The 23,102-nt window shown below is 46.7% G+C and overlaps 1 protein-coding gene across 6 annotated transcripts in view; it reads left to right on the forward strand.

Moving 5' to 3' along the window:
• The window catches only part of FBRSL1 (fibrosin like 1), a 297,437-nt gene that overhangs the window by 137,538 nt on the left and 136,797 nt on the right, over positions 1-23,102 (forward strand). For all 6 annotated transcript variants that reach the window (XM_072600792.1, XM_072600794.1, XM_072600790.1 and 3 more), the window contains exon 4: positions 11,709-11,744. In XM_072600792.1, the coding sequence (XP_072456893.1) occupies positions 11,709-11,744 (36 nt within the window). The remainder of the gene's footprint in view (positions 1-11,708; positions 11,745-23,102) is intronic.

The following is a 23,102-nucleotide window of genomic DNA, read 5'->3' on the forward strand; positions in this document are numbered from 1 at the left end:
TGAGCTTAGAAAGAGGAGGCTTCCTGACTCCAGGCCTGGCCAGAAAGAAGATGGGAGAGAAAGGGGGAGAGAGAGGAGACAGAGAGAAGAAGAGAGAGAGGGAGTCTTGGAGTCTCCTTAGAACTCATCAAGGTGGACTACTCTCTAGGTATTCTTCCCCGCCTCTTGTGCTTGCCAAGGTAATTTTTTTATGCCTACATGTAAGACTTTACTTTTATCCCCACTGATTTCATCATAGTAGATTAAGTCCTGCTAGTACCTAGATCTCTTTAGATCCTGACAGTGTCGTCTGGTGTGTTAATCAGGTTTCCCAGCTTTCCATCCTCTGCAGATTGGATAAGCATGGCATCTGTGTCCTTATTTATCCATGCCATTAACAAAAGCATTCAAGAGGGCTGGCCCAACCACATATCCTGTGGGCTCTTCACTAAGATCTCCTATTGAATGAATATGGAGTTGTTAATAAAGCCCAAGAAATCCAACAAATATTCTCTGAGGGAGCCACATAGTCAAACTCTTCTCCCCACACTATTTGAGAAATGAGGAAACTGAGGTACAGGGCCATTAAGTATTTATGAGCTTCAAGATAGTGTTCAAGACTCTGGGAATGCAAAGAGTAGTCCCTCTCCTGGGGGCGATTCATTATATACTGCTTTTATTCTGTTTTACATTCTGTTCTTACATGGCTACTGGTTGTATCCAGCCATACAAGTAGTTGTAAATTCACCTAATTGTATTATCTTGTAGCCTTTGTCTCTGTCTTATCCGTCTGAATCTTGCATCAAGTACGTTAATAAAATCTATGTGAACCAAATTTATAGCATTCTCTGATCTGCCATCTAATAACCCCATCCAAAGATAAAACTAAGTTAGTCTAGACTTGTTCTTGACAAAGTGATGTTGACTCTTTGGGATCTCTGCTTTCTTTTCAAGATACTGTGAAACCTTCTCTTTGATAATCCGTTCTAGAGTTTTGCTAGGAGTTAGGGACAACTTCACTGGACAGTTTGAAGATTCTTAACAATTTTTGTCACAGGAAAACATTTGCCCTTCTGAAGGCCTAGTGTTATCCAGAGTCTTTCCAAGCTCTCCAATAGTGGATCATCAATAACCTCTGCCATTTTTTTTTTAGCATTCTAATCTGATCATCTGTTTATCATTTGTTCAGTCATGTCTCATTCTTCATGACTCCATTTGAGGTGTTCTTGGCAGACACTGGAGTGGTTTGCCATTTCCTTCTATAGCTCATTTTTCAGATGAGGAAACTGAGGCAAATAGAGTTAAGTGACTTGCCCAAAGTCCCACAGCTAGGAAGTGTCTGAAGCTAGATTTGAACTCAGGTATTCCTGACTTTATGTTTAGTGCTTTATCTGCTGTCCCAGATCGTTTTCATCTAGTGACTCGGAGTTCTAGAGTGTCTAAATGTTCTCTACTTTAATTTCAGACATTTTGAATCCAAAAATCATTCTCTTTGGGGGAAGAAAGAGAAGCTGAGTCAGAGCTGAGTAGTTCTGCCTTCTGTCATCTTTTATCACTCTCCAGGCATACTGAACATTAGTCTTATCCATTTTTTGATCCTCTACTTTTTCCCTTTAAGCTTTATATTTAACAAAACCAAACAGAACCCTTGTAGTCTCCTTAGTCGTAATTGCAACCTCCGTTCATCTGGATGTTAGCGTTCCTGATGCTAGACTTAGCTGTACCATCAGATCTACCCTCTGATTATTTTAAGGCTCTAAGTTGACTGACTTTTCTTCTTGCATTCCTGTCAGTCTCTGTAGATAAATCTTGCTTCCCCCACTCTTCTTTCTCTTCAGAATTGTTTCCTTCTTTGTTCTTAGAACTTAATTCTTGAGAGCTTTCCATTGTTTTTAAATTAACATTAAATTTTATTCCATTTTCATGAAGATCCTGCTCCTTCCCATCTCTTTCCGTCCCACCTCCCATTGAAAAAGCAACATGATTGGTGGTTTTCCTTAGTTCTGAAGGAGGACCAATGTGACATCACCGTGATAAAGTGAAGTTTCAGTGTGTACAGCTGTGGTTGATCAGACCAATATGAGCTCGGAATGGTCTACCACAGGTTGGGCACACGTAGTCCAGACAAACATTTGGAATGGGTGCATGCACGCACATGCGCGCGCACACGCAGACACACACACACACACACACCTACCCACCCACTCTGAGGATGTCATCCCTCTCTCTGGAGGTAGACAGCTAGGTAGCACAGTGGAGAGCATTAGATAGGAGTCAGGGAAATCCTGCCTCAGACCTTTATCTATGTGACCTTGGACAAATCACTTCCATTTTGTTTGACTCCATTTCCATGTTTGTAAAATGAGGATAATAACAAAACCGACCTCCTACAGTTGTTGTGAGATTCAAATGAGATGTCTGTAAAATATTTTGTAAATTTTTATACAGCACAATATTAGTGAAAGCGATAGTGGTGGTGATTTTATCATGGACTTCCTGGAGTCATGGCAGGTCCTGTTGATCAGTTTCTGGGTCTTTTAGAGTTACTTATCTTTGCAATCTTGTTGTCAGTGTATAAATTGTTCTAATTTTTCTCAGTCCATTTTGCATCAATTCATACAAGTCTTCCCAGGTTTCTCTGTAACTGTCCCTTTCATTATTTTTTAGAGAACAGTAATATTCCATCCCATTCATCCACCACAACCTGTCCAGCCATTCCTTAGTTCGTGAGCACCTCCTCCTTTTCAAGTTCTTTGTCACCACAAAACAAGCTGCTATAAATACCAAGTGTCCCAAAAGTCTCAGCACAGTTTAAAGCTTTAATAGCTTAACACTGCACTAAGACTTTTGGGACACCCTATATTTACATACACTGGGGGCCTTGTCCTCTTGATCTTTTTGAGGGGGTTGGGATGGGACACACATTTTAGTCATTTTTGCATCCCCTCGACTGAATTTGCAAACAGCTTTAGGCTGTCTGCAGGTCTTCTAAGTGATTGGAGACATGCCTTCCCCAAATCTAGAGAATATATGGGGTGAAGTCCAGCTTTGCTTCCGTGTCCCAAATTTCCCTGCCAGCATTCCCATTATTTAAATCGAATCCACCATAGCAGTTCTCTATATTGATTTCCTCTATCTTCTGGAGCATAAAATCATCTTCAGACAAGCCAGTAACTTAATTGGGACAAAGAGTGAGAACTCAGACACTTACTCCCTCCCTCCAATCCCATTCCCCGTGGCTACTTCATCATGTCTTTTGGCAAGGCATAGGGGAGAGAGAAAGGATTCATTAAATGCCAACTAAGAGTCCAGCACTGTGCTAAGTGACTTACAGATATTATCCAATTTGATCCTCCTAACAACCCTCCGAAGGAAACATCATTATTACCCCATTTTACAGAAGAAGAAACTGAAATTGAGAGCAGTTGAGTGATTAGTACAGGGCCAAGCAGCTAGGAAGTGCCTGAAGTCACATTTGAACTCAGACTCCAGAGCCATTACCATAACCACTGCCCCACCTTGCTACCTAGAATTCTCAGCCTTCATTTCTTTTCATTTGTTTGGTCTGTATCTGAGTTGCAGTCAAGTCTCTTCCCTTCATTAGGCCTTCCCCTTTCCCCATCACTTGGTATTGAATTTGTCGTTGATGACATAGCTGGGTACTTTGCCCCACGGGTGAGAGTCCTGGGCATATGTAGCCAGACTGACCTGGAGAATAGCAGACAGTGTGGATGAGGGGGTATTTTAAAAGCATTTGAAGGCTTGTGATGCTGAGAAGGGAGTTGGCTCTTGTTCTGACCTGCTTCTGAGCACTGAATGGGGACCGATGGGTGGTCGTTGAGAAGGGGCCGGGCGACGCTATTAGAACAAACTTCTAACCATGGGACATGTCCCAAAGTTGAACAGGCCGCCTGGAGAGGTCATGGATTGTCTGTCCCCCAAACCCTGAGACTTTAGACCCAGGTACCCTACCAGAACCCAGTCGTCCTCATTAGGTTTGATAGATTTTAGGAGCCTTTCTGGCCAGTCTCAAAGACATACCCCAGAAAGACCTCTATTGTAGTGGTCTGGTCAGGGGCCATTCATCTGTGCCTAGGGGGTCAGAGCCCTGGCCTATCTATCCTTGTGTCCCATGACCCCAGACAAAGCTTGGGCCTGTTTCCCAAACAGGATTTTCTTCCCCACCTGGGGAAGGGGGATGGGGGTGGGGGGGTGAGTGGGCGCAGGGCAGTGACCTCATTCTGAGTGTCTGGGGCCCAGGGCTCCTATCAATTGTGCTCAGTCTGTAGTGCCAGGGCCTGTGGGGCATCTGAGTCCACTAAAGCCTTTAAAGGAAGGCCTCTCTGCCCTGACCCATCAGCTTAACAAGGACTGGGGCTAATGGATTTTCTCTCAGACTGAACTGAATGACTCTTCCTTCATTATCATTTAAATAGGACTGAGTTGGTGGGGCAGCCTGATAATTGGGCCATGGTGGGGGGTGGGAAGCATCGTCTGGATAATGGGGGCCTGAGGGGAGGCCCTCTGGATAATGGGGACTTTTGGGAAGGGTGGGCCGCTCAGATAATTAGGGCCATGGGGGCACTAAGGAAAGGCTGGGCTGGGGGTGGAGAACTGCTGAGGGTAATTGTCATGTAGTCTCAATTTTGTCACCACAAGATGGGAACATAGAGTAATGATTGTACGTGTTGGGGGCTGGAGAGGTAGCAGAACTGCCCTAGTTAGCAGGAGCTCTGGCCTAATTGCCCAGGCCTGATGAATGAAGACGGATTCCAGGCACAGCTTGGGCCCAGTGTGAGTGCTGGTGCAGAGGACCAAATTGCCAATTATTGGTCCTGGACAGGGCTGGCAGGTGGGGCCTCGGTGGGGGGTGGGGGGCTTGGTAAGAAAGCCTCCCTCGAGGGGGTTAGGGACCACAGCTGGACTGGCCTTCCCCTCCCCCTGAACTGTTCTGCTGGAGGGGACAGGAAGGAGCCTGGAGGTGGCTCATGATGCCCATTCATTTTAGAGTCATCTATGACTCCTTATCCTCCCTCTCCACAGCTGGCCAGCTAGAAAGGACCTCAGAGGCCATGTAGTCCAACCTCCTCATTTTACAGATGGGGAAACTGAGGTGTTGAGAGCTTATGGAACTTGCCTGAGTTGTCAAACCCTGTTGATTCTGCCCCTTCTGTAGCCCTCCATCTCTTCTGTCCTGGACTGTGGTGAAAGCCTCTTAACTGGTTCCCCAGCCTTCAGGCTCCTCACTTCAGTGCATACTTAGAATTATAGTATCACAGGCTGGAACCCAGCCAGTCCAACCTTCTTTCCTTTGTACAGATGTGGAACCTGGGTTCAGAGGTGATGGGGCTTATTTCGGTCCCATCAGCCGCATGGGAACCCAGGTCCTCCTAACCAGCTAGAGCTATGAACTCTGCCACTCTGGGCCTGGGACTTTGTGGATGCCTTTCTGAGACAATGCTTAAAGGCTGTGTGATCTTGGCCAGTCAGTTTTCCTCCTCTAGGGAAAGGGAGAAGGCTGACCTAGGTGACCTCTGATTTTCCTTCCAGCTCTAATCTGCTTATTCTAAGGTCCTTCATTCCCCTAAGTCTGGTCCTAGGCCTCCTACCTCTGGTGAATCCTCCATCCCCCAAGGGCCAGGAGTGCTGGCCAAGGACCTGCTTCCCTTACGTCAGAAATGTCTGTCCATTCTGTTCTCTGGGTAAGAAGCTGGGTACCGCCCACTGCTATAAATTTTCTATTTTGCCTTTGAGAGAAATATTCCGGGAACAGGCAGCTTTCCTCTCGGGCAGGGGCCAGAGCCCTGAGCCCCTGGCATCTGTCAGGATTATTCCACACATAAAATGCAGTGAATCAAATGTCTCTAGGCTGAGCTAGCATGAGCTCCAGTTTCCCGCTGGGGAAATCTCTTTTACCCTCTCCTTGGACCAGCAAGGCTGGACGGGCTTCAGTTATTAGCATGTGGATAGAATTGTGAACTTGGAAGTAGAAAGGCCTAGGTTCAAATTCCATTACACTAGCTATTTTATGACCCTTTGGCAAGTCATTCATTCAACATGTGGTCAGCAATCATTAAGCACCTGCTGTGTGCCCAGGTACAGTGCTGGGCTGCTTAGAATATACGAGCAGCAGGAGCAGTCCCTGCCCTCAAAGAGCTTACATTCTTTGGAGAAACTACATGGACCCAGAAAATTAAATTACAAAATGTCCTCGGGGGGATCAGGAGACCTACTATAAGATGTGGTATTTGAGCTGACCTTTGGAGGTAGCCAGGGGAGTGTTGGGAATAGGGACAGCCAGCACAGACACTGCTTGACCTCTCCACTCCTCAGTTTCCACATCTGCACCTGTCTTCACCATGCTCTTGTGATGATCAAGTGACATAATGTAGGTAAAGCTGGCAAAGTATGAGCAGAGTAGGTACTTAATCAGTGTTTATTGATTGACTGTTATTGGTCTTTTCCTGTAACTCCTCAGTCAGCAGGCATTTATCAGGTGCCTCTTGTGGGCCTGGCACCATGCTAAGCTCTGGGGATACAAAGAAGGGCAAAAAACAAGCCCCAGTCTCAAGGAGTTCACTGTCTAATGGGAGAGACGATGTACAAACAACTCTTGTGCAAATAAGATACGGACAGGGTACATGGGAGATTATGTCAGAGGAAAGGCCTCCTGTAGATGGTGAGGTTTTTAACTGAGACTTGAAGGCAGCCATGAGCAGGGAGAGCATTCCAGGTATGGGGCACAGCTGGCAAAAACTCACAATAATATTTGAAGTGTGTCATATGATGAAAAGACACCCCCACCTACACTTTTGAGAAGAGGAGAGGTTCACAGGGCACATGTTTTGGGACTTTCTCAGTGTGTCAGTCCATCATGCTGACTTTTTCCCCCCTTCTCTTAACAAAAAATACTCTTTGCCATATAGGATACTTCTCAAGGTGGGGAAGGTACGATACTATGATGTTGTAAGAAAGAAAAACATGAATAAAAATTGTTGGTGGAGAGGCAGAAAGAGAGAGAAAGAGAGAAAATATATATTACAACAGAAATCAGTTTTATTGAAATACAGTCATCATTGTGCTTTTTAAGAGAACAAGTTCATGGAACCCAAGTTAAGGTCCTTTGGTGCTGTCTTTTTCCAATGAGGAAACTCTCTTAACTGGTAAAAGGCAGCAATTTCTCTGCAGCTTTTATAATGTTAGAGAGTTGTCTGGGCACTTACCAGGTAAGGTGATATATGTACCCACCTGTAGTTCATGCAGTCCAATCAGGCAAGATTTTGACCTCAGGTCCTCTTGACTCTGAGGTTGAATCTCTTTACACCCAAGGCCTTTCATCAGCAGCAGCAGCAGCTTCATCAGTGAAATCACACATCCAGTGATCTTCAGGGCACTCAGCCTGGGACAGTATTCACTTGGATCCATGATCTCATTGAATTTTAAGGATCAAAAACCCTCAGTGCCAGCATGCCTTGTGTGACTTTTATTCAGACCCTCCTCTAAACTCACTGCAGGTGTCCACCTGTTACTCCCAGTGGCGTGTCCTTGCCATACCCTGCTGTCCCTTACTGGATGACTGGCCCTAAAGCACATTTCTTGGACGATGACTGACACATGTACTTTTCAGGCTGCTTGTGGGTCATCACTCCCTCTCGTTTCCCCTCTGGGATCTCCATTTTCAGTTCTGGGTCAGTTGCCTGTACAAGTGTACAAAAACAAAAATCAGTCCCTTCCTTCAAGGAGCTTCTGTTCTACTGCAGGGTAGGATGGGTGCAAAGGTTGTCAGGCAGAGTCTAACTCTCTTTATTAGGGCAACTTGGTGGTATAGTAGATAGCGAGCTGAGCTTGGAGTCAGGAAGAGTTCTTCCCAAGATCAAATCCAGCCTTAGATGCTTCCTAGCTGTGTGACTCTGGGCAAGCCACTTCAGCCTGTGTGCCTCAGTTTCCTCATCTGTAAAATGAGCTGGAGAAGGAAATGGCAAACCACTCCAGTGTCTAGCAAGAAAACTCCAAATGTTGTACGTGTACACACATAGACACACACAGACACACACAGACACACACACACACAGACACACACAGACACACACACACACACACACACACACACAGACACACACACACACACACACACACACACACCAGGTGGAGCTGATGATATGCTGGGTTGGGTCCTAAAAAGAGCTATATGGAGCTCAGTGAGGCTGTGCTCGCCTGTGAGGGAAGCAGTAGATTGTAGGGGAATGAAGGAAACCCAGCTCTCACAAGGACTGAGGAGGGATCAATTAGGTGCCACAGGACTGACCCTGAAGCTGGGGGGGCCTTTCTGAGCTGGCCTTTGACTTTTCCAAAGAAGCACAACACTCCTGGCCCACCCCCACCCTCCAGAGCAGCTCACTCTGAAAAGGGCCTTCTGTCTGCCCTGGGAAGGCAGGGCCTCTCCCCTGCTGCCTAAATCCTCCCCCAGGACCAGTCATTAGCAAACAGCAGCAAAGAAATGTACTCCTCCTTGGCATCCAGGTGCTGCCCCTTGGGTCCCACCAGCCCTTTCAGTATTTGTTTGTATCTTCTGTTACCACTGTGGAATAAGATCAATCAATCATCAAACGTTTATTTCGCTTTGACTTAGGCCAATAGGTAATATGGGGAGATAGAGAAAGGGTTCCAGAGTCAGGAAGGCCTGAGTTCAAATCCAGCCTCAGTGTGACTGTGGCAAGTGAGCAAATCTCTCTGCCTCGATTTTCTCATATGTAAAGTGAGGGAAATAGTAGCAGCTACTTTCCTGGGTTGTGCAAATCCAATGAGATAATATTTGTAAAGTTCTTTGTGAACTTTAAAATGCTGTACCATCATCATCGTTACATGCCAAGCACTGGGGATACAAAATGAAAATTACCCCTAAGTTAAAGTAACTTAACATTTATAGGGGGAGACATCTTGCTTCTGTATGTCCTTTGTTTTCCAAGAGGACCATGACATCAGGAAGGTGATGCTATGACTTGCAAGTGAATGGGATTTAAGTGAGGCAGGACTGTGCAAAGTCACCAGCCTCATTTTCTCCTCCCAGAGCCATCTGGGTCCATTGGCCAGATATAGATCAAGATGAATGGAGGTGGCCTCTTAGCTCTGAACTGGGAATAGAATTCAGAAGCTATTAGCTCAGCCACCTCCTTTCCCAGATGGGGAACCTAAGGCCTAGAGAGACTCACAGATTTGGAACTAGAGGGGACACACACAGGATGATTGATTTCGAGGTCAAAAGAGAAGTCATCTAGTCGAGTCCTCTCACTTGACAGCAGAGGAAACTGAGGCCTTAGTAAATAATTAACTCACCCCAGGCTCCCAGATTCTAAGCAGTGGAGCCAGAATTTTAACCAAGGTCCATTAGCTCCAGGTCCCTAGCTCTTTCCACAGCCCCATGCTATCTCTCAAAGCCTTTCCTTTCCTTTCTGACCCTGGGGATTTTGTACCATGCCCCTTTCAATCAAAAGTTTTACATAACCCTAAGACTTTGTTAATGTTCAGCAAGAGATAGCCTGATATTGCAGGCTAAAATTCAGATTGGAGGGATCATATGAGAGAGAGCATGCCCTGGAATTTCTAGGTCACATCTGGAGACCAGTGGATGTGGGGGCTTGTTTGAGGTGTTCCCACTTGTATTTGGTCCCATTTCTCCATCTCCGCTTTCTCCATTCCTGCCCCATCCCCAGTTCTCATCTCCTTTTCTAGTAGGTAGAAACCACAAGCAACTTGTGAGTTTTGTGGGGCATTTTCCACAAGGGAGAGGGTCAAGCCAAGTGTCTGCTCTTTCTGTACTTCCTCCAACCCTGGAGAGCTTTGGCAGCAAGATCAAGCTCCCAGGACCACTCCACCCACCCCTGTCCCTCCTAGTCCACCACCTTGGGTTGTCCCATTTGGCATCCAGGTTCTTTATTGCTGGATCTCTCCCAACTCAGTTATTCAGTTCAAAAAACCATTTCTTAAAAGGCTTATTACTCTGGATATCCTTTTATACTCTTGAGCAGGATGTCTGCAAACTACAGGCCAGGGATTATATCCATCCAACCTACAGCCTGTTTTTGTAGGAGCTAAGAATGTTTTTAAATATAATAAAAACCATTCTTAAGGCAGTGAGGCAAATCTATGTTTGCTAACTCTTGCTCTTGAGTGATCAGACTCAGAGTTACAGCATCTCATGCTTAGAGGGGACATCTTTGACCATCTGGTTCGACCCATCCATGCACAAAAATGAATCTCCTTGAAGTATACCAGCTTTTGCTTGCAAATATCCAAGGATGGGGTCCCATGATCCCCTTTGCATCATGCTCTTTGGGATGACTGATCAGAGGAAAAATTTTCCTAACTACTGACATTTTTCCATATTTCCCAGATAACTCCCTTTTCAACCCATGGTTCTGATGGTAATCGCTGTCAGAGAAAGTAGGTGGTGGCAGGGGCCCTACGGATGGGGACTGTTGCGTGTGTTGCTGGGTTTGGTAATTGTACAGGTTGTTTTTCTTTTGTCTGAAGTGGGGAATGGATGGGCCATAGGATCTAGTCATAAATCACTTTAATCACAAAACATATCAGGAAAACTTAATATTAAAATGTTGCAATAAAAAATAGAGGCACGGGTGGTGGGGATACCTAGGCGAAATGTACCATCCCTGCCCTCAGAGGGCTTTCAACTGAATGTTGCCCTTTAGTGGATCTCACATGAAAAAAATGGACATAGGATGAAGGGCAGAACACACAAGGCGTCCCAAAAGTCTCAGTGCAGTCTTCAGCCATGAAAAGTTAAAGCTATTTGAGCAAAATAAATCTTTTTAAGGTTTAACAACTTACAACTGCACCAAGCTTTTGGGATCCCTACATAAGGGTATAAGAGGGAGATCTAGACCAAGTGCCTAGCACAGAGTTGGTGCTTGATAAATAATATTTGGTTGATGGCTTTAAGCGATGTAAGAAATTTTGAAGAGGAGAGAGGTCAATTTTAAGAGAATTGAGGCAAGCTTCTGGGGAGATAGCCCTTGGTCTGGCTTATGATGGAAGATAATAGAATTACAGATCTGAAACGAGGAGGAACCTCAGAGGTCATCTGATAGGCCTTCTTCCCATTGTCTGTGTGGGTAACTGAGGCCCAGACATATTAAGTGCCTTGCCTTTAATGCCCAGCTAGTAAGCAGCAGTGTCAGAATTTGAATCAGGTCGTCAGGTCTTTTCACTGCACTAAGCTGCCACCCTCCCAGAGATAAGAGTGAGGTACAGCTTAGCTCCAACAGCTAGTGTGTGATGGGGAATAATGTGAAATAAGGTCAGGAAGGGTTGGGCAGGTGGTAGAGAGCCTTAGATGCCAGCTGAGGAGTTTGTACTTTGCCCCTATGGGCAGTGGGGAGCCAGGGGAATGATATGCACCCAGTGTTCCTTCTGGTATAGAGTTCATCAAGAGCTATCCAGAAGTGAGGGGCTTTGAGAGCGATAGTACCTGATGTCCTTTAGCTAGGGCTTAGGTCATGTCAACAATTCAGCTTCACAAGCATTTGTTCAGCCCCTGTTGTATGCCAGGCACTGTGCTGGGCACTGGGATTGTGAAAACAAGGCCAAGTGCCCATCCTTGAGACCTTACATTCCAATGTAAAATGCAACCAGAAGCTTAGACCCTCGCCAGTTCTGCTACTTTCCCTGGTGTGACTTGCCCTGTCATTGACTGACTGTCCTTCCTCCCACAGAGCTCTGCCCAGGCCTTCTCCGGACGAGGCTATTCCGTAAGTCACTTTCAGTGTCTTTGTGTCTGTCTGTTTCTGATCATTGCAATATAGGAAACTGAGGGAGGATGAGGAAATGGGGAAGGGTGTGGTGAAGAGGGCTGGGTTGCTAAGGAACACCACCTATGTTGGTGGCATACACAGACTGACTGCCTTTGCTGCTAGTAAAAGACATCCAGATGTACCCTTTGGTGGGTATATGGAGAGTTTAACCTACACAAGGTAGGAATGGCCCAGTCCCATCTCCCTCCATCTTCATTGGCTCCGTCTCAGCTTCCCCTATTGCCCCACCCCCATCTCTCTATCTCTGTCCTATTTCCCATTTCCATCACCATTGGAGGAGACAAAGGGACAGAGTGATGGATTTCTGAGGAATTTTTCACCTTGAAATACATCCTGACCAAGTATGTTTTGGTGCCTACCAAATATATGTTAGGTGGTCATCCAAGGTGCTTACCAAGTGTGTGTCAGAGCTCTCCCCATAAATGCCTCTGCCCATTTGTGCCCAACTGGGTCTGGGGAAGATGTTCTCTCTCCTCCTGCTCTTTTGCCAGAAGCCTTTGGAACCCCATCCCCAGACATACTGGGATGTGGGCTGGGTAGGCAGGGAGTTAGATATACGTGTTTGCTCTGAGATCAGGGCTCCACTTCATATGAGCTTTCCTGCCTCCAGAGGCCAAGGGGAGCAAATTGAAGGTGTAAAGGGAAGGAGGGGTTGATCATTTCTATACTAGTCATAGGAACACTTGCCCCACAGTGTGTATCTGTCTGCACCCTGAGCCCAGCCCCACTCTCTGTTACTCTCCTCATAGGGCCTCTGGAATAATGGTTGATCAGTTGTTGTGGATGGCTGTGGTTTGACAAAGAAATGAATGTCCCTAGAATGCCCCTGTGAAGTGCTCTCTGTTAAAATGAGCCCTCTCAAGGGCACAGAGCTCAGGTTGGAGGGGGCGCTGCTCCCCTAACTCCTCCTGGACTTCCATCTAAGGGGCTGAGAACATTTTAAATGACCCTATCAGCTTTCTTATGATTCTGGAAGCATTTACCCTTAGAACATCGCATGTCTACAATATGAGTTGGCATTGAGAGTAATCTTGACCTTGGACGCTTGGTTCCCTCACCTTGGGTGCCCTGACCAGGGCTAGGGGCCAGACTGACCATGGACAGGTACAGGCCAAACTTTAGACCACAGGCCTATGTGAAATACAACTAGATTCCCTAGAAGCATATAGGTTGCATTTTGGTTCAGTTGCCATGATCTAGGCGAGGGGGAGGCAGATGTGCCAGAGCATCAGTCGTGGGCATACCAGCCGTCACCCTGTGGATCTCTGTCCCAGCTCACCAACCTGAACCAATGAGACTGAGAGGCTGAGAGATGTGGAGAGACTCCAGTCCTACTGTTAGGATGAGCAAGTCTTTTATGGCCAGTTTCTGTTCTTTTTTTTTTTCTTCTATATATATGTTTTTTAAATTTTTTTAAATTAATTAATTTGTTTTCACTTCCATATATCTTAGATTTTTTTCCCCCTCATTCCCCCCTCCCTCTCTGAGATGGCATGCAGTCTTATATAGGTTCTACACATACATTCTTATTAACTACATTTTCACCTTAGTCATGTTGCATAGAAGAATTACAGTGAACGGGAGAAACCATGAAAACGAAACATAACATAACGCAGGAGAAAATGGTCTGCTCCATTCTGTGATCCAATTCCATAGTTCTTTCTCTGGATGTGGAGCCAGTGTCTGTTCTTGCACATGTTCTCACTCTCCTCTTTTCTCTCTCTTTCCCCTTTCCCCCCTCCCCTTTATCCCTTCCCCATCTTCCTCTCTGTCCTGCATTGAATTTGGCCAGGCTTTGCTATCATCTGGTCTGTTGCTAACCACCAGCCTTCATGCATGCTCACAGACCAGCTCCTATCAATGGAGAGTCTGGGAATTCAGGTCTCTGCAGGCTGCATTAGGAGTGACCTGTGGGCTATAACACATAGAGACTTCTGTATTCACACTCATACACTCACACTTAGGGGTACAAAGACATACATATCCATGCTCTTAAAATCTCCCCCGAGTTCTGATGCAGTTGTCCATGTGGCACTGGGGTCTGTTTTGTCAGATACAGGTAATTCATTTTAAAGGGAAACTTGAAATGCGCTCCACTCTCTGCAGTCTCATTCTTTTTCTCTTTTCTTCTTCCTATCTCCCTTATCCTTCTTAATCTCTCTCTGCCTTTTCCTCTTTCTCCTTTTATCTTTCTCTTTCTCCCTTTCCCTCTGGTTTTCTTTTCTTTCTTACGTCTCAGATCTGCTTCCCATTAAATAGCATCCTGCTTCTAATTAGGATGAAAAGTGCTTATAAATTTTCCCTGGTCGCCTTGCCCATAAATAGGCCTGGGGCCTGGCTGGCTAAAACTGAATAGCTTTCCTAGGACTGAGTCTAGGACTGGTTTGGAATCCCGGGGGGCTTCATGGTGCCCTAGTGTTTATGGGGAGAAATCACAATAAGATGGCAATTCATACCTTCCCACAGGGCTTTTAAGTAGGGAGCAGCCATCTGTCTCATCCTCCCTCCTTTCCCTAGGGCATCCTGAAACCCTTGTCTGGTTCTCCCTGTTCAGTGGTGTTTTGTCCTATCTTCTTCTCTACTTTAGTTGCCATCTTCTGCTTAGGCTGTGGGATAAGAGGGGTGCCCCAAAGCCAAAGGTGGGCCCAATGTGTGCTACTGTTCCTTCTGCTATGTCCAGCCCTAGCCCCCAAGGCCTGACATCCTTTTTCTCCCAGTCTCTGGTCTTCAGGAGCCACTCCAGGCAGTTGACTCCTCCCTTGCTTTCTTTCCTCTCTCCTCTTGGTGGATAAATCCCACAGAAATACCTTGCCTTTGTTTCCACACAAACTCAGGACTGATCGCTCCACCTCTGGAGCAACAGTCACTGTAGCAACTCTCATGAAAAACTCTGGCTTAAGGAAGGGATTAAAGCAGCGTTTGCCTGTTTGGGTGCTATGTTCAGATCTGCTGAAGGCCACTGAAACCCATCCTTCTTCAGTTGCTCTCCCCCAGAGTCCAGCCCGTTCCAACCCTTACCCCTGCTGGCTTCTGTTCTTTGGGGCAATAGGGCCTACTACAGGATAGCAGACCACTCACTGAATTTGTGATGGTCCCTGTTTGGTCCATAGCCTTGGTTTTGTTTTTCAAAAGGAAAACATTTTCAATCAATCAAGTCAGCCAAAAAGTATTTATTAAGCACCTACTGTGTGTCAGGCACTGTGCTAAGATACAAAGAAAGGCAAGTAACAGTTTCTTTTCTCAGGGAACTAGCAGGCTAACATGGGAGACAAAATGTCTTGAAATAGGTAAATTAGCTTCTGTCAGGAGTCTCTCAGGGTCATGGAGGTGATTGATGGTTACCCAGAATTCCTCTTTTTACTGTAGTATCCTCCTTGTAGGAGTGTCTGTAGATCATGACATCTCTTATTTCCCAAGTCCCTACTAAAAGCCCACCTTCTACAGGAAGCCTTTCTAAAGAAATCTCCTTTAAATCACATACGTTCCTTCTATTGATTATTTTGCAGTTTATCTTGTCTATGTCTTGTTTGTACATTTTTGTTTCCATGTTGTCTCTCCCCCATTCGTATGTGAAGGCTTTGAGAACAGGGACTTTCTATTGTCTTTATATCCCTAGGAGTTATGAAAGCATCGGGCACGTAGTAGATGCTTAATAAATGTTTTTTGAGTGACTCAGTGGTCATGATTACAGGTTTAAATAGATTAGTGAAACACTGGAAAATCACAAAAACATTAAATACATGTTTCATGGAGTGATACATTCCAAGCACTTCCCAGTTCCACTATGGCATATACTACCCCTTTCAGGTTGGAGTCTGTTTCCTCTGTGTCTACTCTCCTCATCATTAAGAGCCACCCTGGAAATTTATGGTCTTATAATGGACCTCCTGTCTCCCAGGAAAATAGGATCAGGGCACAGATATTCCACAATGAGCAAGTGTAAGAGCTTTTGGTGGCTCTCTGGTCTCAGGTGCAGAGACAAACAAGACAACCAGGTTCCTGAATTTGCTCCATAGGTTTTACACCTGTCTGTCCTCCATAGTAGGAGGAGCGCTGCAAAAACACTCCTGAGGCTATCACCCAAAGGGTGATATCATCCTCTGTACCTGACTATCACAGGTCTAATGCCAACAGGGCCAGGACAGCTGGGCCTGAGTATTGGTCCTCCTCTGCCTTCCTTTGTCCTTCAGAAGAATGTCAGTCACTCCTGCTTCTGATGTCACATCTGCTGTCCAAAGATTCCTGACCATATTGGTATTGAAGCTGTCCACTCTGCCCTGGTGGACTTTTAGAAAACACTGTCCCCTGTGGACATCTCCCCTACATGTGTAAGGGCTGCCTTCCCTCCCAAGGTTGGCACTAAAGTCTGTCCCTGCTGACATCAATCCCTGACGAGACATAATAAAGGTTGGAGGCAGGGGGAGTGAAGCCCCTCTATCAAACAGTCATCCAGTAAGTCTATACTCCATGTCTTTCTGCCCTCGTGGTCACACAATCATGGGGTTAGAAAGCTCCTTCAAGGTGGGATGGTCTCTCTGCACCTGGCTTCAAATTCTGGCTGTCACTCCCTGTCCAGGCCTCAGTTTCCTCCTCTCTACAATCTAAGTGGCTTCTAAAGTCATTTCCATGATTGGAATCATGGGCTTCTGAGTTCAGATTCCAGCCTAGACACCTTTAATCCATGTGGCCTTGGCCAAATCACTTAACCTCTCTTAGTTTTCCTATACATAAAATGGGATAATAATAGCACCAACCTCAAAGAGTTGTTAAGAGATTTAAGTAAGATAATATACATGAAGCATTTTATAACCCTTAAAGCCATGTGTCAATGCTAGCTACTGTTAATGGAATTATTGTTTTATTTGTGCCTTTTTTAAACGTTGTCACTTCCCAAGAAGTCTGCCTTCCCCACTCCCACCACCCCCTCGTGTGCACATAAGAGTGCGAGTGCTCGCATGCATGTGCATGTCTGCACGCGCACACACACACACCACATTGACCTCCTTTGTAACCAAGTTAGATTAGACAAAACAAAACAAGCCAAGATTCACATCTGCTAATATATGCCTCACTCAGCACCTGGAGGTCACCACCTCAGTCCTAGTGTCTGGAGGCATGCTTCACTCTCAGGCCTCTGAAACAACAATTGGCCCTGAGTTCTTCTGAACCCTTCAGTGTTTTGCTTTTTTCATTTCCATGTCAGCATCTTGTGACTTCTTCCCACCATCCAGCTCATTTCATTCCACACCTATAATTTGGCATTGCCCCGTGGTGTGTTCCCTGTCCAGCTGAAATGACTGAGGGCTCACCGTGGCTTTTGCTTTGTCCATGCTGTTCCTTCTCTGCTTTTAGACTTTCTATTCCGAGCCTAGTACCTTGAATGTAATTTCAAACAAACAAACACCCAGAAGCTGTGGCTTCATTCCTGGTGAGAGCCTCCCTATAGAAATCAGCCCCTTCTCTATAGTTTAGAGTTGCCTGGCACTGGGGGGCTGGGGTGTATAGGATTTTAGGACTAGAACAGGCTAGCATCTCATTCTGCCTTCCAGTCGTTCAGGAGAGGAAGCTGAGATGAGGCTGGCTTGGTTGACTTGTCCAGGGGCACCAAGGCCAAAAGGCTGAGAGATGGGGCTAGGCCCCAGGTCTTCCTGCCAGCCAGGTCAGTCCAGCTGCCTCCCCCTGCACAGAGGAACATTAAGAAAGGCTCATCATCCTGGGTGCCCTTTTGCTTGAAGAAGACCTATTGTGAGTGGATGCTGCAGCAGCCCCTAAAATCTCCCTCTTCCTCGCGACAGTTCTTAGACACAGTTTCCACTGTCTTCCTTTTTGTAGATTAGACATCTCCACTACCTTCACCTGGTGCTGTGCTGGTTTCCAGCCAGTATCAGCTCTGAGGGGGCCAGCCCCCAGTGGCCTCTCCTCCCAATAACCCTGAGCCACAACCCCTCCTTCACCCCCAGCCCTGCTTCACCTTCTCTTTGCTGCTATCCACACCATGGGGTCAGCCCACGACCTGACTATTGGGATAGGGTATCCATGGTCCCCCATTGGGACCCTCCCAGAAGCTGGGTGCAGGTTTTCTCACATTTCTGCTTCAGCCTCAACACTGAATTTTATGTCTTTCCTTTTGGGTTTAGATCAAAGCTATTTCTGCTTTGGGGGCTGTAGGGTCTGTGTTGCTACACCACCCCCACCCCAGCCTGGTAGGGTGGAGGGGGATGTTCCTTATCCCTTTCTAAGAGAGAATCCCTTTCCCACAATGCTCCTCCCTCCCCCCCAAGCCTCCCAGGTGCGGCCCCTGCCTGGTCCTCCCTCCTGCTACACGAATGAGTAACAGAAGCAGATGGCCCAGCAGGAGGCCATCAAAAAACTGACAGCCCCCCACCCCACCCCCAGCCTCTCCCTGGAGGCTGAAGCTGCTTTACACCAGGCCCCAGGGGACCTGTCCAACTGAAGGGACGATTTGTCTGGCCCTGTGTGTGGCCTCCCAAGCCCTGCTAACTGCCCACCTCCTGGATGTTCCCTGACTGCTTCCGATGACTCCTGATCTCCCACCCTCGCCCCAGTGACCACACCCCCAGGCCTACTGACTGACCCTTCACTGTGTCCACTACTGCCCATCCCCCCTCGGCCTGACTACCCCCAGCCTTCTGACCGCTCCCCTGTTGCTACTGGCTACAGATTCCTTTTGTAGCCTTCTGGCTACTGGCTACAGATGCCTTCTCCTTCCCTCCACCTTATAGGCAGCTCCCAGCCTGGAGCTCATCTCCATGGAAAAGCAGGGCACAGCTTCTGGCCTTGCCAGGAGATCCACCAGCTGTCATATAGATTGGGGCCTTCAGGACAGCTCACAGGCTCCCCCCTTCCCAGCCTCCACCTTCCACTTAGCCATTTATCCTTCTTCCCCCATCACTGACCCTTTACTGGTTAGTAAAGAGAAAGCAGACCATCACCAGATCTCCCAAGTCTCAGGGCTGGGGGCTGCCTCTAGACACTGTGGTTCAAAGCTCAGTACCGAGGAGGAAACTGAGGCCTAGAAGGAGAAAGTGATATTTTATCATTGTCACACTGTTATTTAGTGGCTAAACCCAGGTTTGTTAGCTTTTGCCCAAGTCTCTCTCCATGGCAGAGCATCTCATCCTGCCAAGGTTTATTCCTCGTTGTCTTTGACAGCCTGAGGCTAACTTTGTGCCTCTGGTGAGGAAGGTGTTGGAAAATCCTCATTATGATCAAAGAGAGGGCACTTCTACAGTCAACACTCAAGGAAATTGGAAGGGATAGTTGGTACCTATATAACGCTTAAAGTTTGTAAAACCTTTTTTCTCATTGGATCCAACTTTGATAAGGAAACACAGTTTAAGTGACTTGCCCAGAGTCACATAGCTAGTCAGGATCTGAGGCAGTACATGAACTCGGGGCTTACTGACCCCCCCAGGTCCAACCCTCTATCCCCTGTATTACTTTGCTGTGTCTTGACCACCCTACTGTGACTGCACTTGGTATACTCAGTTGTCTGTCCCATATTTAATCAACTGCTCAGTAGTGAAATAGACTTGAGTCCAGTCCCAAGAATGTCAAGGACACACGGCTGCTTGTCACAGCTCATACATTTGACTTTTTCCAATTCTGACAGATTTCATCATGGACCAACTAAACTCTTCCTTAGCTCCTATCTCCTCTGCCCCAAGGTTCAGGCCCACAAGAGGGGGCTCTTCTCCCAGCTACCATGTAGAGACATTAAAATCCCTTTGCCACCCCTGATGGGTTGATAGTATTGCCCTTCTCATCCAGTAAATGCTCAAGTCTCTCTCTGTCTCCCTCTGCGTTCTCATTCTCTCTCTCTCTCTCTCTCTCTCTCTCTCTCTCTCTCTCTCTCTCTCTCTCTCTCTCTCTTTCTCTCCCCCCCCACCCCCTTCCGCTCTCTCTCCCTCTCTCCACATGCTGATCAACTTTCGTTCTGTCAAAAAGTTAGCATCTTATAAAGCCACATTAGTGGATCAAAACAATTTGATTCAGTTCGACAAACATTTGTTAAGTACTTACTGTGTGCAGGATGTGTTATATAAATCAATAAGCATTTATTAAAAAACACAGAAAGGCAAATCTGCTTCTTGGGCTTGGGGTACTTACGTTCTAATAGGGATACCATGTATAAAAAATATGTACAAACAAGGTTGAATCAGCATGGTAACTTCAGAGGGGATGGGGGGGATGGTTCTAGCAGCTGGAGGGGGGAGGAGGGCAGCTTTGATAAAGAATTATAATCATTTTTAGCATACCTGACATTTTTCAAGTTCTCTAGTGTTTACAAAGCACTTTACATATTGTATCTCATTCAACACCTTCTGAATCAGTCAAGCAAGCAGTTATGACATACCTAGTCTGTGCCTGACTATCTGCTAAAGATATTATTATCCCCATTTTACAGCAGGAAATAGAGGCCCCAGGCGGTTCAGTGACTTGACTTGGTCTGATCACTAGTAGCTGTCCAAGGTGGCTCCTACAATAGGGTGGAGGCCTCATCATCCCACAATAGCCAGTATTTGGGGAAGACTTTGCTTTCCTTGTTCCACTGTGCTTGCTACAGCAAACATGGGGCTCTGAGGGACTCTAATTTACTAGCAAACAGTTATCAGAGGCCTCTGGGCATAGACTAGATACTGGAGGTGGAGTAACAAGAAAACATTGGAGCTTGGCAAGCAGCCCATGTTGAAAGAGTCCCCAAGGGTCCTGAAGACTGACAGCTGAGAGACATGGGACCAGTGGGCCTAAAAACCTCAGGATCTCAGAGCTTCCCCTCCTCCTAGACCCAGGAGCCTATATCCATCACTGTTCTAGCTCAAGGATCTGCCTGACACAGTAGGAAGCATGCTGGCTGCAGAGTCAGGGTCTGGGTTCAAATCCCCCATCTTAACAGTTAGTTACTACCTGTGTGACCTCAGGAAAGCAGTTTAAGGCCCCTGGGCCTCAGTTGTGCTCAGCTTTCCTTCAGTAATCCTGCGATGCAACCACTGCAATGCAGTGGTGGGCAGTGTGGGGATGTCTCTCAATTAACAAGTGTTTATTTAGTGCTTCCTAGATGCCAGGCACTGAGCTCAGTAAATAATCCCTCCCCTCAGGGGGCTTGCATTTAGATAACTCAGGATCCTGTGGGCACCGGTACCTGTTTTATTGGGAGTGAATCAGGTGCTTCCCAAGGCTTCATGGGTCAGGAGTGGGGGCAGCGGTGGGGAAGGCTCCTTTTACCACATCAGCCTTGGTTAGGGTTTCTCCTGGGGTCCTGTGTTAAGCAGGGGTGCCAGTGGGCATCAATGAGGGAGAAGGTCGAGTGCATGCACAGCATTTGGCCACATATCATGGCATTTGTGAACCTTGGACAGCATGGTGCTCACAGTAGGACCCACACTCACACTGGGGTTAGGAACAGTCACTACCACCCCAAGACTCCAACATCCAGTGCAGCTGGTACAATTCAGGCAGGCATTGCCAAGCTCTCTCTGCTGGCAAGGTTCCTATGTTTGTACCCACTAATTGTGTGTGCTCAGTAGTAACCTGAGCCATGACTTAGACCCACGTAGACATTACAAACTCCCTTCCACACAGAGCCACCCTAGCAACATTATGTGGAATTAGATCCTGGGCCAAGCCTGCCACCCCCATGGCTGGACCAGGCTTCCCCTGATTTCTGAAGCTCTTGGTCACTCACTTCTCCTAATCCCACCAGGTGTCTGTCTGTCCATCTGTCTTTCGATTGCTCACTTTTAAGCCCATCAAATGGAATATGTGTGTGTGTGTGTGTGTGTGTGTGTGTGTGTGTGTGTGTGGTGTTTATATCTAGAATAACCCATGGTAAGTGCTTGATAAATGCTTATTGATTGATATATTTGTCTAGATATTAGTAAATTACTGAAAAAGTTCTGTGCTAATGGAAAAGATGGAGGATGTGGACTGGGCAGTATAATGGTGGATTCCAAACTACCTCCATGGCCAGCCTCAGAGAGCCATAGTAAATATGTTGATATCACCTTGGACGGACTGATCAGAGGAACTGGTTGGGACCCAATTAAACAAGGAGAGGCAGGTGAGCTGGCTCACCTCTGGGAAATTGCACCGTTCCCCCTTATGACCCCACGTGAAAGGCTCATCTTTCCAGTATCAGTATTCTGCTGGTATGGTTATCTGACTCTTGAGACATGCAGTCTTGCCATCTGTGAAGAATTTCACAGGGCCAGTGGAGAGTTTGTGAGTGGCCCATAGAGCTGACAAGAAGAGCAGCCGGAGAGCATGAGATAGGAGGACTGGTCGCTTAGGGAGAGCTGAGGTGGGGCGGGAGGTGAGGGGGCGGTGTGAGAAGAGGGGTTCTGACAGCTTTGTGTTCCAATAGTGCATCGTTGGTTTTGTCAAGGGAAAGTGAGGAAGGCTGTAGTACATTGGTGGAATGGACCCCTTTGGGGCAAACTAATGGGAGGAAATAGGCAAGGGTTCCATGGGTTTCAGTCTGTACTTTTAGAGGCAGAGCTGGAACAGTGAAATCATAGGTCTATTTGAGTCATCTTGCATCATCGTCAGCTTCATCACAACAGTAATAATAATAGATAGTGTTTCTGTAGCGTTGTAAGGTTTGCAAGTGTTTTATAAGTCTTACCTCATTTGATTTTCACCACAACCCTGGAAGGTACAAACTATTATCATCCCCATTTTACAGCTGAGAAAACTGAGGCAAACAGATTAAGTGACTTGTTCAGGGTCACACATGTCTGAGGCTGGATGTGAGCTGAGATCTTCCAGACTCCAGGTTGTTCTCTGCACCACCTGCTGTCTCGCCACTTAACTAGAATGAATGAATGAATAGCATTTATTAAACACTTACTATGTGTAAAAGCACCAATGGATAGGCATTCCTTGCTCTCAGGAAGCCCATAATCTAATGGGGGGGGGGGGCTTTCCCTGACTCAGTTTACCAGTCACTTTTGAACCTGTTAGGCCTCACTTTTGCCCCAAGCCCTTCCCTCCAGCTTCCCTCCTGTGCTGGAATTGTCTCCTGAACTTTTGCTGTAGACACCCCCATCCTGGTCAGAGAACAGACCTGTCAGGAGATGCCTGGCCACACAGAGTTTGCAGAGGAAAGCCCTGACCTGACCACATGCAAAATCCCTGGGGGTGGGGTAAAGGCCTCATTTTCCTGATGCATTTCCTTAGCAAATTCTGCTCTGTGTCTTTCATGCAAAGTGTGGGCTTCTGTTCCTTGGTGCTGGTGGGGAGGTAGAGCAATGTGGGGAGGCCTTCTCCAAAGAG

Source organism: Notamacropus eugenii, chromosome 4 (genome assembly GCF_028372415.1).
Source record: "Notamacropus eugenii isolate mMacEug1 chromosome 4, mMacEug1.pri_v2, whole genome shotgun sequence".
Taxonomy (NCBI): domain Eukaryota; kingdom Metazoa; phylum Chordata; class Mammalia; order Diprotodontia; family Macropodidae; genus Notamacropus; species Notamacropus eugenii.